The sequence below is a fragment of the Salvelinus namaycush genome, chromosome 16 (genome assembly GCF_016432855.1).
Source record: "Salvelinus namaycush isolate Seneca chromosome 16, SaNama_1.0, whole genome shotgun sequence".
Taxonomy (NCBI): domain Eukaryota; kingdom Metazoa; phylum Chordata; class Actinopteri; order Salmoniformes; family Salmonidae; genus Salvelinus; species Salvelinus namaycush.
In genome coordinates, this window is record NC_052322.1 from 39,843,427 (window position 1) to 39,861,045 (window position 17,619).

Below are 17,619 nucleotides of genomic sequence, written 5' to 3' on the forward strand. Positions count from 1 at the left end.
ACTACAGACTCAGACTGTGTTGGTCCACCATCAGGCTCTGGGAGCAGACTCGAGTCCTGCAGGTCTAAGGCAACGTGTTACTCCACTACACCACCTGCACAACACTACACAGCACTATACCACCTGTGAACCAACTGCACAACACTACACAGCACTATACCACCTGTGAACCAACTGCACAACACTACACAGCACTATACCACCTGTGAACCAACTGCACAACACTACACAGCACTATACCACCTGTGAACCAACTGCACAACACAGCACTATACCACCTGTGAACCAACTGCACAACACTACACAGCACTATACCACCTGTACATAAAGGTCAAGACCAGGAAGAAGGCAGAGTACAAATGTCATAGTCTCTAAAGTTGAGTGTAAGCCTTGAAGGCTTCGTTACAAGAACAACATGGATGAACGGTCTCAATCAATTCACTAGGGAATCTGAGATTGTGAGCTTTTCCTTTGCAGAATCTTGATAAAGTAAAGTAGTGCTTAAATACATCCCTATAAAAACGATCAGCCATTAACGGTAGGCCTGTTCCAGCATTTGATCATCTGGACCTTACTGTGCTACAGATTTTGTAGCCCATCCACCACATTGAAAGTGATGTGTGCATGACTTCACATGCAACTGGAAATATTGTCTGATGTGTCTGATAACCATGAGGCTGTGGTGGCAGGATCAGAGCTGTTTCGCATTCACACCCCATGAGACATAAGAGCAGAAAAGTAACCTAGGCTAAAAACCTAGGGTATGAAAACACATTAGGCCTAACTCAGTACAGCAGTGGAGGCTGCTGAGGGGAGGACGGCTCATAATAATGGCTGGAACAGTGCAAATGGAATGGCATCAAACCACGTGTTTGATGTATTTGATACCATTCCACCAATTCCGCTCCAGCCATTACCACGAGCCAGTCCTCCCCAATGAAGGTGCCACCAACCTCCTGTGGCATAGAGGTATAGACTAGCCTATACCAACTGAAAGGAAAGCCTTTAACATGAGTAATTTAGACTACCATATTGAAGGGTAAAGTTCACTTTTCTTTATTATGAAACCCCTCTCTCTCTAAATTCAAGACGATCTGAGGTCTTAAGAGGTCGGTAATGACGTTCTGTACCACGTGCCTGTCTCTATGCTGACTACGTGCGTCGTATTTCCCTCTCCACACGCCTCCAGAAGCTGTGAGAGCCATTCGAAATAAACAAGAACGACGGGGGCCATTGTGTCACTAGCCCAAGTGGCCAGTATCACGTTTATCACCATTCGAGGAAGAGAGAGGTACCACCCTACCTAAGTTGGCATCAACAAAGCCCCAAATCTCACATTATTTATTTATTTTGTTACATATGCTTACGTTAATTTTTGACTTTTTCCACAATCTGAACTCCACCTCTATCAAATAAGGTAAGGTTTCTGTGAATTTATTCTTAAAAACGAGTTTTTACCCTTTCAAAGTTGTGCGAGCGTTACCTTTATGGTGCTAATGTTAGCCAGCTGCATGTCGCTCGCATAAAATGGCGACAGCAAGGGGCGAGTAGTTTTTGGAGGCTTGTCTCTTCCCCTGTTCTGAATTGGTTACAATATTACAAAGATGTATGTAGCCAGCCTATTAACTTATCGCTCACTCCGCAATTGAGCGGAAGAACAACACGCGCCAGTTTTGTTACAATGTATCAATTAATTTTCCTGACTGTCTCATTGACGAGATGTAATTTACAGGCTTTCCTCTTAAAATCACTCTCCCAATTTTAATTAATCACAGTTTTATCAGTTAACTAATGTAGTTAGTTATCATAACAACTTGCTTTACGTTGACGCACTCTAGGCGTTATGGGTTATGTAGAATGATTTTATTGTAATCAGTCCATCATATTGCATCCTCGTGCACGATTTTGAGGAAGATGGGCTATGAAAGTTTAACTTTAAGATATCTAGATGTCATAAAATCGTTTGACCATGCCAGTTTAGTACGCTGTTATGCAATTTGTAATCTACAATTATTGGAGTATAAGACTAAATATACTATGTTTTTCCCATTCTAGATATGACAGACATTGTCTGCTTAGTAATCAAATGTATTTGGATGCTAAATGTTTTCAGAATATAGTTTTCACTATTCTGTCTCTTCATATTTACATTCATATCTCGACTAATGTACTGTGTGTGTATGCCTGATAGCCTAGGCTATATGAATGTATGCACGCAGCAGCAGTAGCTGTTTAGGTTACTCCCACCACATGTCAACATTGCCATGCTCTCTGTGCATGATAGATACTAGTTCAAAGCTGTTCCCAAAGGGCAAATTTGTATCTGATGTCCACATGATAAAACAGCCATAGAGCCCCAACTCTAATCCAGCGATCTATTAATCAACCATGTCACAGTTTTCACCCCTGACATACCATTGTTGGGGAGAAGAAGGTAGACTAGTCATTTATGATATGAAGGGGGGGGTTCAGTGTTTCAGATGTGATTCATTAAATAATTTATTAATGGGTTGTTGGTGCATTTAGTCAGTAACTGTGTTTTGTGTTGAATTGATTGCCTGAGGTCATGGTGGTGTGCCTATCTCCCTGATCGCGCACGCGCACACACACCCTCCCTTTCTCTCTTTGTGGCACAGTCTGCCAGGCCTGGTGTTGGCACAAATGCTTGATTGTATATGGACAGTAATTCAATATAGCATAGGCTGCATTAGAATGATTCTAATATCTGACTCTGTTACCATCAGATTTGAAAAGTGTCTCCAATGGCTCCATTGGCATTGTTGTTGTGAGATGTAGGCCACACAGAATAATTTAGCTGATGCATGCACGTGGTAGTTTAAACAATCCCTTATTTGTTTATAAATAAAAACATACAACTATTTGCCTGTATTTCATCAACATGTCTGGCAAGGGTAGCAGTTAAACATTTTCTTGCCCGTCCTCATTTTTCAAAATAAACTTGGACTATTTTCTGTGTTGGCCTGCGTTCGTTTACCAACTGTTCAACTTTTATTCTCCACAAAACCCCACTAAGGCTGTCTGCTGTAAGACCCCTTTTTCTATAGGAGGAGAGGATTGGAAGCGAAAGGAGGAAGAGAGCGTGTGTGCCTGTGTCCAGAGCCAGCAGGTTTAGGTCAACAGTAACCGGCAGAGCACTGCCTGGCTAACAGCCTGTGATGTCAGCCATTTTAGGTTGGCCAGCACAGAGCATGGTGGTGCTCCGCCATTTTTCTCTCCCTACCCTCTTAACAATCCAGCTTTAAAGCCTGCACTGCCAGTGGCCACAGCAACGCAGGCTTTCGCAACCTTTTTGCAGCCGTTTGCGCTCCTGACTTGAACACAGCCCAATTGGGATTCAGCAGCAGCTGAACTGTGACAATGTGTAGAGACAGTGTCATTGGGGTTTTGTTTCTGTTGCCAAAAGTGAAGAACAAATGATACAGCCTGAATGAAGGGAAACCTCAGAGACAAACATACGCAAGCCTCTGCTGTGGTGCCAGAGGAGGGAAAGGAGGAGGAGGTGGTGATGGAAGGAGAGATTACTACCACATACTCCTGGTTTAGAGGGAGCTGAGGAGGGATGTAGAAGGGTAACTGTAGGGGTAGTATGGTGGGAGTATGGCTATTTTAAAAGGGTAGAGGGTCTCAGGGAAACAAAGAGAACTGGCCTCAGTGCTCCCAGCTTGTCTCTCAGTAACGGTGGGCAGTGACCCAGGCGTCTGTCTGTACAGAGTGTGAGCAGGAAAGGAAAGGACGCCATTCGCACCAGCCAATAGCGTGCGCTGGCGAGGGCGACCACACCTAGAAGACATGCACACCGCGTGAGTGAGGCACTGAAATAGGAGCAGGGCACGGACTCTCCAGTCACCACTCACAGGAGTGTGTGGAAAAAACAAGCCCACTAGAGCCAGGACCTGGATGGCATTTGAGGTGTGTTTGTTTGTGTGTGAGCTTGTGGGTGGATGCACGAGTGAGTGAAATGAGGAGAGTGGGAGGGAACGGGGGTTGGGGGGGGGCAGTTGCCATGGGGACAGTAACATACCAGTGGCACTGCCGACCTGTCTCTCTTGGCCGAACTTATTCAGAAAGGGAGTGGGTCAGAGAGAAAGAGGGGACAGAAAAAGGGGGAGAGAGGAAGGAGGGGGAGGGGTGAGGCAAGCAAACATGGGAAGGCTAGGGGATATGGGAGAGTCTCTCTCACACAGAGAGGACAGACAGATGGACACTGTCACGTGGACAGACAGGCATACAGCAGAGATGAGGGACAGGAGCCATAGTCAGGGATGTCATGCTGGCTGGGATGGCGTACGCACCCGGCCGGCTACGCTCCTAGACTATTTGGAGCGTTGGTCTCTAGTGTGTGGGGGCTAATATTGGACTATACACAGAGTATAGAAGCAAGTCCAGGGTATGATAGAGCGACGGGTGGGCATGTGTGTTTGAGCGCTCTACCTCTGACAGATTATTTGAGTGTCAGGACAATAATCACATTCTGTCTGTGTGGGTCACAGCGAGCTGTGTCGTGTGGGAAAATGGCCGCCCTACTGCCTCGGTAAACAAGCCTCACGCACAGGCATGCAGACAAGCACACACTCACACTCCCCCGTGCTCACACACACCCCGCATGCTCACACACAGGCACACTGATGTGCGCACGCATGCAAGCTCCCACACTGACACACAATCAAGCTTCATGGTAAGTCTCGCTGTGCTCATGGAAAAACATTTCTGACCCATATTTTAGTTTTCAGCGGATCTCCCATAAGTCAACAGGGCTTGTCTGAGATCTGCTGAGATCAAGAGGAGAGGTTCACCAGTGTTGTACTGATACATGTATCTACTCAATTCCTGTGAAGCAGGTTCTTTGTTCATGTAATCTCTGTGAAATGTTCCTCTCGGAGATACTCAGTGTAAATACTGCTTAACAAAAGTCCACCTGGAGAATGAGCTCTCCTCCCAGCTGTGTGTTGTGTGAACCTACAGTAGTCAAGTTAGCCTAACGGTGGTGCTCCAAGGTGTTAATGGGGGGTTCACACACAGTTTGTGATCTTGTGTCTTTTAACTGCTCGTTGTAGCCAGTCGGGGGCTGGCGTGTGGTACTCGGCACACACGCACATATCATGCTCATTCAGAAAAACACATGTGCAGACACACACTGCAGCCCAGCTCTCAGGTTGTGTCCACTGGCTGAAGAGCTTGCGGCGGAACATTCCAGTCTTCGCAGTCGAGGAGGGGGAGGAGAAATGACTTGATGTGATTGTAGTGCGAAGAGAGGCAGAGGGAGCAAGAGAGCGGGGGTTGGGTGGATGGGGGGGTGGTATTGGGGCAGAAAATTCCTGGCTGAAACACCTAACTGCTTCCTCCGAGACCGTTAACACCCCCCCTCGCTTCTCTACTCTCACCCCAACCCTCCTGCCCATCCCCCACCAACCTCTTTTCCCCCCCCTCTCCCCATCAGGCCCATGTGATGGATGGCAGGGCCTGCCCACCCCCCCATAAGCCTTTGTGTTGGTCATGTGACTTGGCCGCCTTGGCAAAGCTGTGCCCCCTGATGCAGAACTGAATGGCAGTGGAGAGGGAGTGGCGGGTTGCAGAGAGAGAGAGAGGGGGGCACTATAGCCAAAACGGAGGGCAGTTACTCCCTTTGGGGGGGGGGGGGGATCGCGTTCCCCCCACAATGGCAAAGGCCTGCTCTGCCTGTTAACCACTCGTACACCAGACACCAGTGTAGAGGAAAAGTATGATGCTTTGGAGAAGACCGGAAAGTATTTTCAATGAGGTTAGCAATTTTACTTTTAACACATTTTGAGGCATAAAAAACATAAGATATTGCTGTTGGTGAATATGTTACGGAAGGGACTGGTCATTGGCTTGCTGCGTAATATAGGAGACTCACAGTAGCAACAAAAGATGAAACGTTGTTTTCAGATTATCATTTGCAATATCGTCTTCAGTGATTGTATTTTCAACACATGACCCACTCTCTTTATTGAACAAGACTCCCCCATTGATAGAATCGATACAGATGCGCTGATTAGTAAGTTAGGTCAAGCTTTTTCTCCATAACTCCATTTAAACACCATGTCCTATTTGCAAAACATCCGCAACCTCAGTCCTCCAAAAGCCACTGCACCTTTAAGAGATTTGAAACTCTACACCCCTACACCATTTAGTCCATAGCTCAGAGGCTCACTGGAACGTTGGTCGGCAGTTTGGGTCCAGTCAGTTGGGACTACAAAATAACACGTTGCTCTTCGGCGCCATCAGGAGGGAAACACAACAGGTCTTAGACCAGTGTGTAGGGCCGACTTCATCTTACTATGGTTTCTGCTCCACCCTGTGTGTGTGTGGATGCAGGGAACTTGGGTTAGAGGGTAAGATGACGCTGACCTAATTTGCACAGTGGACATGTCTGCCATGTAGCAGAGGTGAGAGACAGAGGTGTGTAAGCTCCTTATAAGGTAGGGGGATTCATTGTGTTCATGGAGGAGGCTTTGGGTTGAAGGACTGGTAGTGTGTGTGTGGTGCCGTTGGGAGTAATTGCCCTAGAGCTGTCCTCCATTATTTCACCAATGCATCTTGGGAGGGAGGAAGTGAGGGGAAGGAAGGGAGAAGTCGCACACCTAACAGGAAGCTACGCCATTTTGTTGTTGTTGTAGGGGTAGTTATAACATAGGAAAAGTTTGGATAGTGTAGAGATTGAATCTTTGTGTGTGTGCCATTCGCATGCCTAATACAAATCCCACCTTTCCCCAAATGAAGTCTACCAAAATCCTGTGGAGTGAATGTCCCGCTACAGATTTGAAAATATTCACTAATGTTTTCTTTGGTGGTGTGAATTGTTTGGCCAGCCTATGAGTGTGGATCTGTCATGCGCTGTGCTGCGTCTGTCCAGAGTGGGTTGTGTTCCCTCTGAGGGTGTACTGTGTATGAGGCTGGGGAAGTTAGAGGCGTGGAGGAGAGAGGGTGTGGCCTGGGATAGCTCTCTAAAAAACTTTTTTACAGAAGAGTGAGAGACTAGGAGGGGAGCAGAGAGAAACACCCAATATTAGCCAATAAAACACAGCCTTGAGTTACTTGGCTTGTGAGTTGAGTTTTTAAAGGAGCAGACTATTTATTGACAAAGAAACAACACTGAAAAGGATAGAACACTGTACCACAATTCAAGACATCTTTCATATCAGAGCATGTTGGCCTTTCCTGTGTCTGTATCAAATGAATTTCATTACGTAGTGTAATATGCTTCTGGGACTTGGTATAAAAATGATTGACCTCTTACAGTATAGTTTCATAAGGATGACTTGAAGCTTGTGTTTTTTCTTCTCTCCATCTTGTTTTCAGCGCAAACACACTGAGACGTGAGCAAACCCAACTCATGGTCATGTTTCACCACGCTCCCCTCCCAATGGCTGGTCCATAGTCGCCCCAACTGAACTACAAACTGACTGCTGTACTACTTGGCCGGCTACCACAACCCCCCTCCCTTCCCCACACCATCCGCTCCAACCATGGCCAGCAAGAGGAAATCCACCATACCCTGTATGATCCCCCATAAGACCATGCACCTCCGGGAGGAGCTGGAGCAGGACTCATGCCTGTCAGACCCTCTCTCCCTCCTCCGACAGGCCCGGGAACAGGGCTACCCCTCTATGGGTGTGAGCGGTAACGGGCAGAGCCCCCGGGAGCGATCCCCAGGCAAATCCTCCAGGCCTGAGGGGGGCAATGATGTCAAAGATGGGTGTGGCACCTACACTTGCAGGCCGTGTAACTTTGAGACCCAGGACCTAAACCTGTTCCTGGACCACGTCTACAGTGGCCACCCGGACTTCAGAGCTGACCCCAGCTTCCAGTGCGTGGACTGTGGGGTGTCAGCGGCCAAGTTTGAGGGCTTGGCCCTGCACAATGCCCAGGTTCACCCCAGCACAGTGTGCACCACCCTGCAGCTGAGGAGGAGGGACAGGAGGGTGGTGGTGGAGCAGAGTCTGGTGACAGGGTCAGAGACCGGGAGGGACACAGAGATCACCATCACAAAGACCCCCATCATGAGGATGATGAAGGGGAAGTCAGAGTCCAAGAGGTTTGTGGTGTCCCATTCCTCTCCTGATGAACCCTCCCCAGACACCCTCCCCATCTCTAAGTCCAAGGAGATGGAGAGAAAAGAGACCCCCACAGTGACGGTTACCCACGTCCCTACCATAGTGCACAACGGGATAGCCACCAAGGTCACGCTCCCCTCTGCTATCCAGATAGTGAACGGCTCGGGGGCTCTGCCCATGCTCAAGACTGCCATCACACAGGTACTTAGTGCATTTGATCTTTTCTGTGTTTCACATCTTGGTCAGTCCATTACTGCAAATTACAATTGGTGCTCAATTAACTTCATTGAATTACATTGCCAGAATGTGTACAAGTTTCCTCAGGGAGTTGAATGCATTTCATATCAGACTGTCGACAATAATGTTTGTTTTCTATTCTCTGAACCAGGTGGTGTCAGTGGTCCAGAACAGGAACGTCTACCATCAGACAGCTCCCATCACAGTGTCCGCTGCCCTCTCCTCCTCCACATCCACCTCCTCCAAGAACATGCCCAAGGTACAAACATTGATTTACTTTATTTTTAGTGTATTTACATTTACCATGGAAATACATGGGTTTCAGTGCCTTTTGAGCTGTCAGTGTAAATCTGCTCCTAGTTTATATGAAATAGTTACATGAAGTAGTGTAAATTCAATGTAATTCCGATGTTGGTACTACATGAAATATATATTCTACCTTCTGTGGTGCAGGTGATGATCCCTCTGAGCAGCATCCCAACCTACAGCGCCTCCATGGACTCTTCCTCCTTCCTCAAGACGTCCTTCAGTAAGTTCCCCTATCCCACCAAGGCAGAGCTCTGCTACCTCACCGTGGTCACCAAGTTCCCAGAGGAGCAGATCAACATCTGGTTCACCGCCCAGAGACTCAAGCAGGGCATCAGCTGGTCTCCAGAGGAGATAGAGGAGGCCAGGAAGAAGATGTTCAACACCATCATACAGACATCTCCCCCTAGCACCCAGTACCAGCCATTGAGCCAGACCCACCACAGTCCAGCCCAGCACACCATCAGGGTCCTGCCTGCCTCTCTGGGGCCTACAGGGATCCCTCACATCCTCCAGGGTTCTCTGGTGGGTCAGGGTGGGGTGATTGTCACCCAGCCCATGATGGCCAACAGCATCCAGGTCAACAGTGCCCCCATGGCCCTGGCGGTCACACCCAAGCACCAAGCTGCAGCCCGCCCTATGATGCAGGCCCGGCCTGCTGCCGCCCTAGTGGCCGATAAGGGGATCAGCATGGTGGTGGAGAGCAGTAGTATTGGAAACAACATCATCATCAGTAGCCGTAATAGTGGAGGGAGTACTAGTAGTATCAGTAGTACTAGTAATAGTAGAAATGGTGCAGGGAGTACTAGTAGTACTAGTAATGGTGGAGGGAGTACTAGTAGTAACATCAGCAGTAGCCGTAGTGGTTACAATAGCAGTAGTTTCAGCAGCCATGCTAGTGTTATTAACCTTAGCTTTGGCAACAACAGGGGGAACAGCATTTATAGCACTGGAAAAGTCATTAACGCCAATGGTAAAATCAACCATGCTATTGCTAATCTCAGTGGGAAAAGCAACAGCAATGCTATCAGCATGGTTAAAAGCAGCAGCACTGACAGTAGGTACAACAACAGCAGCAAAAACAACAGCAGTACTATTGCTAAAATGATAAGTGAAAGTCAAGTAACCGCTGATATTAAAAGCACCATGGACAACAAACCCAACAGCAAAGATACTAACAGCAGCAGCTTGAGCAACAAGAAAACAATCACCACAACCAGTGGCCCCACAGCCACCCCTACTGCCATCACCACCAGTAACCCCACCACCACCAGTAACCCCACCACCACCAGTAATCCTACCAGTAACCCCACCACCACCAAAACAGAGGTGGCATCTTCCCCTTCCACCAAACCTTCCTCCTCATCTTCTCCGGCGCAGAGCGGGAGCACAGACGCCAGTGGAACCCCCAGCTCCAGAACGCTCCCCAACACCTTCCTGGACCCCGGCTTCTACAAGAGCAAGAAGACCGTGGAGCAACTGAGCGCCCTCAAAGAGAGCTTCACCAACAACCAGTTCCCCAACCAGGAAGAGGTGGACCGTCTCATCTCCTTCACCGGCCTGACCGTGCGCGAGGTCCGTAAGTGGTTCAGTGACCGCCGCTACCACTTCCGCAACCTCAAGGGGGGGCGTTCGAGCACGGGCGGTCAGGGGGGTGCTAGCGCAACGACCACACCTGGGACGCCCCGTGGTAACAGTGCTACCCCCATGGACCTCTCGGACACTGCCACTCCCAATGAGAATATTAAAACCTCCCAGCAGGGGTTGGCAGCCCTCAGCCCCCCTCCCTCTCAGACACCCACCTCCCCCACCACCCCGTCCAGACGGCCACCCAGACCCCCCTCCCCAGACTTCACAGCCATCCGCTACAAAGAGAGGGACCCTCAGCAGGTGAGTGGTGGTGTGACTGTGATGATTGACTTTGCACACAGCTTAATTTTTTCCCCCATAAGATAAAACCATTTTTTATTATAGGTGAAGTATCCCTTTAGTGTGTATTTACTGCCAATCAAATTGCTCACTGGGACATGAGAAACCTATGCTCGTCTACCCTACACTAATCTCTTCTCTACCCCACTAGGTGAGGGCGCTGGAGGCCAGCTTCAGCCAGGACCCTGACCCACCTGGAGAGGAGGTGGACCGCCTCCGGGCCGAGACCAAAATGACCCGTAGAGAGATCCACGGCTGGTTCGCTGAACGCAGGAAGAGAGTCGCTGCTGAGAAGAAGAAAGAGGAGTTGGAGAGGGCGGAGCAAGCGGATGAGATGGAAGCAGGTGGAGGGGAGGAGGGAGGTAAGAGTAAGGATGATGTCGGGGTGAAGAAAGAGGAGGATGGTTCAGGCTCCGAGCTGAAGGTGAACCCAATTAAGATCAACCTGAAGATGCTCAAAGTGACTGAGTCAGATGGCAAACTGGAGTCTGAGGGAGGGCAGGCAGATAGCCCCACCATGCCTACCCTGTCTCCCTCCCCAGACCCAACATCAACCCCCACCCTTACCCCTGCTCCATCCACAATTCCAAGTCTAACCCCAAAGCCATCTCCATCACCTAAACCCTCCCCCTCTACAACCCCAAAACCAGCAGCACCATCTTCCACCCCTGCCCTCAAGCCCTCCGCGTCCCCCAAACCCTCCCCTATCCGGGGCAAGAAGACGTTAGAGCAGCTCCACCTCTTGAAGCAGGTGTTTGTCCGGACCCAGTGGCCCAGCGCAGCCCAGTATGACGAGCTGATCTCTTCCACAGGGCTGCCCAGGCCTGAGGTAGTGCGTTGGTTCGGGGACTGTCGCTACGTGCAGAAGAACGGCCAGCTTAAGTGGCTGGAGGCCTACCAGACCATGGTCCTGAAGGAGGACTTCCAGAGGGGAGACACTCAGATGCTCAAGGCCCATCTGGAGGCCCACGGGAGTCTGGAGGAAGAACAGGTAGGACTCTAAATTCTGGGATAAATAGTTTTTCTTTTAATCTTCATATTCTGAAGTACCCTTGCACGAGCTGCTCATAGGAGCAGGATCCTGTTTCTGTAGCTTGATGTACAAGTACACCCCCTGGACAGGATGCTAGTCTATCGCAGGGCCTTGCCCCCAATTTATCTCCTTAATTCTGCGTGCCAAGCAGACTCCTCAGGTCCCATTTTTACAGTCTTTGGGATGACTCAGCTGAGGATCGAACTTCCAAACTCAGGGCGGATACTATAACCACAAGGCCACTGAGTTGGTTCAAGTTACATGTAATAACACCAAGAAATTATCATTAAATGACATGGTATTTGTGCACCTGGATGTAAAGTGTGTCCAAAAGTTGAGTAGCAGAATGCCTGTCAGTAGTGATTAGTAAGACTGTCTGTCCTCTACAGGTGTTGGAGCTGGCCCAGGCTAGTGGGCTGACCGAAGAGCTGGTACGACGCTGGTTCTCTACCCAGGCTCCTATACTGCTGCAGGGGAAGGACAGGGGTGTTGCAGCCACAGAGGAGACACCCGTGGCAGGGGGAATAACACCCAACCCAGCACCCATGGAGGAAGGATCGTCAGAGCCGGTTGAAGGTGAGGAGAAGATGGAACAGTCGGTGTGTGGAGAAGCGAAAGATGAGAGGAGCGTGGACACCAAGGCTGTGAATCCTGAAAAAGGTAGTGTTTTTTTTCTTGGTATATGCATTTAGAATGTTGGCACATGACACTGTCATAAAGTAGCACTACATACAAGGTTTATTTATTGTATTTATTTTTTCGTTTGTCACAGGAACAGACTGAGGGGCCTTTGTCTAGTTCAGGGTTTCCCCTCCCCCGGTGCACGTTTTGGTTTTTGCCCTAGCACTACACAGCTGATTCAAATAATCAAAGCTTGATGAGTTGGTTGTTTCCATCAGCTATGTAGCGCTAGGGCAAAAACCAAAACGTGTGCCCCCAGGACCGAGTTTGGGAGACCCTGGTCTAGGGGTGGCCCAGAGAGACAATGCAGGTGGTCTTTGCACGGGGAGTGTTGTGAGTGCATGACAGCAGATGTGATTGTAACTGGATCACTAGAAATGGACCCTGAACTCCCCCACACAACCACCCCCTTTACTGGGGATGGACATTGAACCCCGAACCCTCCGCTATGCTGAAGATGGCCTCCTGTCTGCTTTCCATTTTTCCGACACCCCCACCCTACTCCTTCACATCCTCTAATCTGCCATTTCCTCCTTCAAAACAACAAGTTCCAGTTAACTCAAGTGCAGGATTTGCTGAGGAAGGGGGGTGTTTCTCTCCCCATCCTCTCCTGCGAATGGAGGGAGAGGAGAAAAGGGGAGGTTGGGATTTTGACTCCAGCAGACGTGAAAGGAGGGTGTGGGGTGTTTAAAAAAAATTGACTGGACAGATATCGACCAATCCAATCCTCCAGTGGGAGGATCACTGGTGTGAGGGAGGGGAAGAGACTGACTGTATCCAAGAGGTTTTTAGGTACTGGGGTAGGAGAAACTGCACAGGTTTTTTTTTATTTTTAAAGGAGACTTGAGGTGAATATTAGATGTGTCCTTGTTTTAACATCAAGTGCTTCTGTTCTGTATGTCGTCTATCTTTTCATGGATCTTTTTCTTAAACTGTAACATCTTGACTGACTGTAAAAGAAGTTCCAACATACTTAGTTAGGCCTGTTGTATACTTTTTACAGATATTTGCAGAATAAACAATGTAACAAATTGGTTTCCTGTCACTTATTTTCAAAGTCAATGATCGAGGTTGACGTGTGTGTGGATCAGAAGAGTTAATCATTGAGCAATTTCTTAACACTTCAAACCTTCTCAGTAAACTGTAGGCCTACAGTTGCCTGATGTGAATTAAACTGATTTTTATTCATAGGACTGTTTATACATTATAATCAAACAAGCACAAGATCAGGCCAATCATAGTTGATTAAGTACTTTAATTCTCAGGCTTGAATATGTTGCATATGAAAGGCAAAATTAAAATGAATACTTTTTCTCCATAGCTTAGGCACAATACAGAAAGGCTTGGTTTGTAAATGAGACCGTCAGTCACAATTGTGATGTGTCTAGATCAAAAGAAACAGTAGATGACAATAGGATTTCTGAATGAACAATGTAGATATATAGTTGTGTACATCGAGGCCCATGGAAGAAAGCACACTGGTCAGCATTAGGAGCTATGTAGCACAACAGGGACAACACAGAGCGAAAGTGTGTGTGCATGTACACATTCCCTCAACCTTACTGTGAAAGTTTGACATTGGCCGCAAAACAAAAGGTGGGAAGATTCAGACCTTAGGTATTCAGTTCCAACCCCCATGTTCCACTTAACTAAATCCATATGGCTTCAAAAGGAGATTCCCTCCATGGCATAACATTCTAAATACTGGTTTTAGACTATGGTCTGCTCAAGAGGGGCATTGCATATCAAGTGAAATATGACTCCGGCCTCCCCTACTCCCAGCCTAAACCATTGTGGGGGTAAGCACAAAAGTGCGTGACCTTAGATTGGTTGCTGAGAGCAACTTCCATTAAACCACCGACTGGGGGCGTTTGTCAGTCAGGAATGATCAATTGAGCTTTCAGGAACAACACCGATATACATTCAGTAAGATCTGCTATGGAGATTTACAAATTAACTCATCTCACTTGAATTACATAAATGTGCTGTTATGACCCCTGCAGGCTGAGTCATGTCACTATAGACCACAGTGATTTAACCCCTTCATGTCTAATACAGAAGTCTTTATCAATCAGCAGTTGTGGCAAACAGCTGTGCTGAAAGAATCTTCAGAAAATCTTTGGGAGCATATGGAAAAGACAAACATCCCCTCAGCTGAATAATATGCATACAAGAACCACCGACCTACAGCCCTTCAAATCGATACTGTCTATAGGATTTCAGTTAGGTCTTTCTCGGCCAGCAATACTGCACTTAATTAGGTTAGTCGACTTCCTAGCGCGCTCTACTCTAAGATTATCTACACGCAAGCCCTCAAAACCAGTTAAGACGGTCTACCATTTAGAGAACTTTAACACATAGGTAAACAAAGATAACTAATGTCTTCCATTGACCTCGCCTTTCATTCCAAGTGGAAATGTATTGAAGTCCAGAGCAGAAACTGTAGACACTTGCTACAATAAAACATTATTTAAAACATCGCTCTGCGCTGGCACCGGAATGTCTGCTAAAACCAAGCCCGTCTTGTAAACGTGTGGGCAGAACTGAATACAACACTGCATCCAGTGGCACCCTGTCTCTCCTCCCGCCGTCATGTATCCACATTGAAACAGAGATAAAACATTAAGGATGTGACTTCATCACTAGCATTTGAACTCACAGCATTGCTTACTGACACAACTTTCAGGGACAGACAGGCTAGCTCAGTTCCAGCACTCTACAATGCAGTATGGCATCCTAAAAAGGGAAAAATAATGCCATGCTAATCTCCAAATAGGGTAGCACATTTGACAAGGTTCTATATTTGGGGGGGGGGGGGGGGGTAATTTGGGCTCTATTCAAGCCACATCGCAGAAGTTCAGTTTTACAGCGTGATTAGAATTTAAAGGCAATGTTCCCGCGTTTGCAGTCTCTGCTTTCACTGTAAATGCTGCATTTGTCAGCTCAATTACCTTTACATTTCTATCACGGAATCTAACACTTCAGCTTTCCAGATTGAATAGTGTATAGGGGGTAAGAGTGTGAGTGTTTTTACTGTTAGAGACTGTTAAGAGAAACTGCTTTTACATCACAAGGCAGGCAACGGAATGACCCGTAGTTTTCAGAATGCAAGTTTGGCAAAATAAGAAAAGCCTATGTGTATATATATATATAAAGGCTTGAGTTACTCCACAGAGCCCTCGTGTTTTACACATTAAAGAAAAATCACATGAATGTTTAAAAGTTTAAATAAAAATAATTAAAAAAACATGGAGACAGAAGCTCTTTAAGAGCAGGTTGGCTGCTGCCGTCGTCTGGCCAACAGCACAGCAGGAATAAATATATATACTCATATACGCCAGAGAGAAGAGAATAATAATAACCTAACGTGGAAAACAGTTTCAAACTGACACCTTCACAGCTCCCTCCCTCATCTCATCCCTCCCTCTTCCATTCTTCTTTCCCTCGCAAACCTTTGCGCCAGAGTCAAGCACGCCAAAATCCCCCATCTCCCGACATCTTAGCCGAGGGCTGAAACTTCTTTGCGTATTATTTTTTTCTTGTCATCTTTGTCGTCTCTCTCCCTTCCCGCCCCCTCCACCTCACACTCACTCCAGGAGGGGGACACACAGAGGAGAGAAAGAGAGCAGAGCAAGGGAGAGCTGCCTGAAATGTAGGCCAAAGCGGTGGTGGGTGTTTCCATAGAAACAGTGTTCACAGCAGTCAGTGACATCATCGGTACGGGGAGGAGCTGGAGGGATTGGAATGCGCCCTGATTGGTCCGGCCTAAACACGGTTCTCTCCGCCCACTCTGGTCCTGCGCATCATCCTGAGGGGGGTTTGGAATAGAGAGAGAGAGAGAGAGAGAGAGAGAGAGAGAGAGAGAGAGAGAGGGAGAGAGAGAGAGAGAGGGAGAGGGAGAGAGAGAGAGCAAGCAAGGACACACTAAAATCTCACAAAACTGAAATGCACCAACACAGACAGATAGAAGTTACACATACCTCCTTACACATACCTCCTGTTCTGAGGGTCCAGGTCCAGCAGAGCCTCCTGTGATACTCTGAAGTCATCCAGAGGTGTCTGGTAGCGGGCCTCGAAGGAGCCCTCCCTGCCTCTGTAGGCCTGTGTCTGAGCCTGGGTCTGGGCTGCTGGGGACTGGGGCAGAGGGGACATGGAGGAGGCTGAGGACGTGGAGCCTGTCTCCCCAAGACGCTCACGCCCTGTCTGGGTAACCACCGCTGCAGAGACACCTCCTACCGGCAGAAACGGGCTCAGCACCTCCCCATTTTCAGCCTAGTAGAGGGAGAGAAAATAAGTTGGAGTGAATATTAGGGATGATACCAGTAATGCAATGTGTTTTCCATGGCAAAAATGAAAAACACAAAGATAACACTATGGTCCTTTAAAAACCTGCTGTCTGTAAAATACTGTGCACTATAGCTTGGAAATTAAATGTGATTCTGGTTGACAACGTAATGATATTTGTTTCCAACATTAGGGATGTTGGAAACATGTATTTTGTTTCCTTGCCAGGATACTAACGAGTAACGCGATACTGGTACCATCCCGGCCCTAGTGAATAACTGTCAATGTGTGATGGGAACTCTGACAGTGGTGGTGGAGTCAGTCCAGTGAGTGTACCAGTACCCACCCTGCTCCGGGTGATGTCCATGTGCACCAGCAGAGAGGCCAGCTCCAGATCCTCATTACAGCTGTTCTTCAGAGGGACCGACCGGTAACCTGACACCACACAGAGACAGACAGACATGAGTCTAGTAATGCCAAAAGAATGGTAATCTGAAATGCCAAACTATTCTGTTAGTCAGAGAGACAGTCAGGGTGTATCATACTTGTCTCAGCCAATCCGAGTGGATGTTGGTGCGATATGACACCTACCTGTCTTGAGGCTGTTGATGGGGAAGCTGGCCTGAGCCAGGAAGTTCTGGTCGCTGAACATGTCAATCTCGTACACCACAAAGCGCAGGAAGGCAAAGGCAGAGTTACACACGGTGAACTGGAAAGGCTTCCGAGGCCACGTGGGGTTCAGACCATTATCCGCTGAAGAGAACATGGAGAGAGAGAGAAGACTAGATCAGCCAAGTCCCCATTGTCATATATTGTGTTTGTGTGTACACACTAGGAGATGTTTTGTCCATCAGGTTGCCACACAATCCTTAGATATTTGTACAACTTTGTTTTTCCATAACTAGACAGGAAATGACGAGCTTAATTCCAAACCCATCACTACATCCTTGCCCTAAAACCTAGGACCCTTCTCTTCGAAATAACACTTGGTTCAACTAACCAACTACTAACTAGATGTAAAGAACCTGATTGGTTGAATTAAGTATTAGTGTA

At 47.8% G+C, this 17,619-nt stretch overlaps 2 protein-coding genes across 3 annotated transcripts in view; one reads left to right on the forward strand and one right to left on the reverse strand.

The window, feature by feature from the left end:
• Positions 1-1,089: 1,089 nt before the first annotated feature.
• Positions 1,090-13,317, forward strand: zhx3 (zinc fingers and homeoboxes 3). 2 transcript variants are annotated; one of them, XM_039011236.1, is made up of 8 exons: positions 1,090-1,417; positions 7,342-8,297; positions 8,485-8,592; positions 8,787-10,529; positions 10,720-10,930; positions 11,381-11,559; positions 11,991-12,261; positions 12,374-13,317. In XM_039011236.1, exons 2-8 carry the CDS (start codon positions 7,509-7,511, stop codon positions 12,382-12,384), a joined length of 3,312 nt encoding a protein of 1,103 aa, XP_038867164.1. In that variant the 5' UTR covers positions 1,090-1,417; positions 7,342-7,508; the 3' UTR covers positions 12,385-13,317. The 2 variants fall into 2 exon arrangements, with proteins under 2 accessions (XP_038867164.1, XP_038867162.1); XM_039011234.1 differs by having other exon boundaries at positions 1,097-1,417; positions 10,720-11,559.
• A 200-nt stretch (positions 13,318-13,517) lies between these two features.
• Positions 13,518-17,619, reverse strand: part of plcg1 (phospholipase C, gamma 1) — a 45,765-nt gene continuing 41,663 nt past the window's right edge. The window contains exons 30-33 of the mRNA XM_039011233.1: positions 17,158-17,319; positions 16,913-17,001; positions 16,277-16,554; positions 13,518-16,090 (exon numbers count right to left, since the gene is read on the reverse strand). Coding sequence (XP_038867161.1) covers positions 16,048-16,090; positions 16,277-16,554; positions 16,913-17,001; positions 17,158-17,319 — 572 coding nt within the window. The 3' untranslated portion in view covers positions 13,518-16,047. The remainder of the gene's footprint in view (positions 16,091-16,276; positions 16,555-16,912; positions 17,002-17,157; positions 17,320-17,619) is intronic.

Excerpts from the sequence above, each read along its gene's own strand:
- zhx3 (XM_039011234.1), top strand. The coding sequence starts at position 7,509 with ATGGCCAGCAAGAGGAAATCCACCATACCCTGTATGATCCCCCATAAG. Across the intron at positions 8,593-8,786 it reads CCTCCAAGAACATGCCCAAG|GTGATGATCCCTCTGAGCAG; the intron begins GTACAAACATTG and ends TCTGTGGTGCAG. Across the intron at positions 10,530-10,719 it reads AAGAGAGGGACCCTCAGCAG|GTGAGGGCGCTGGAGGCCAG; the intron begins GTGAGTGGTGGT and ends CTACCCCACTAG.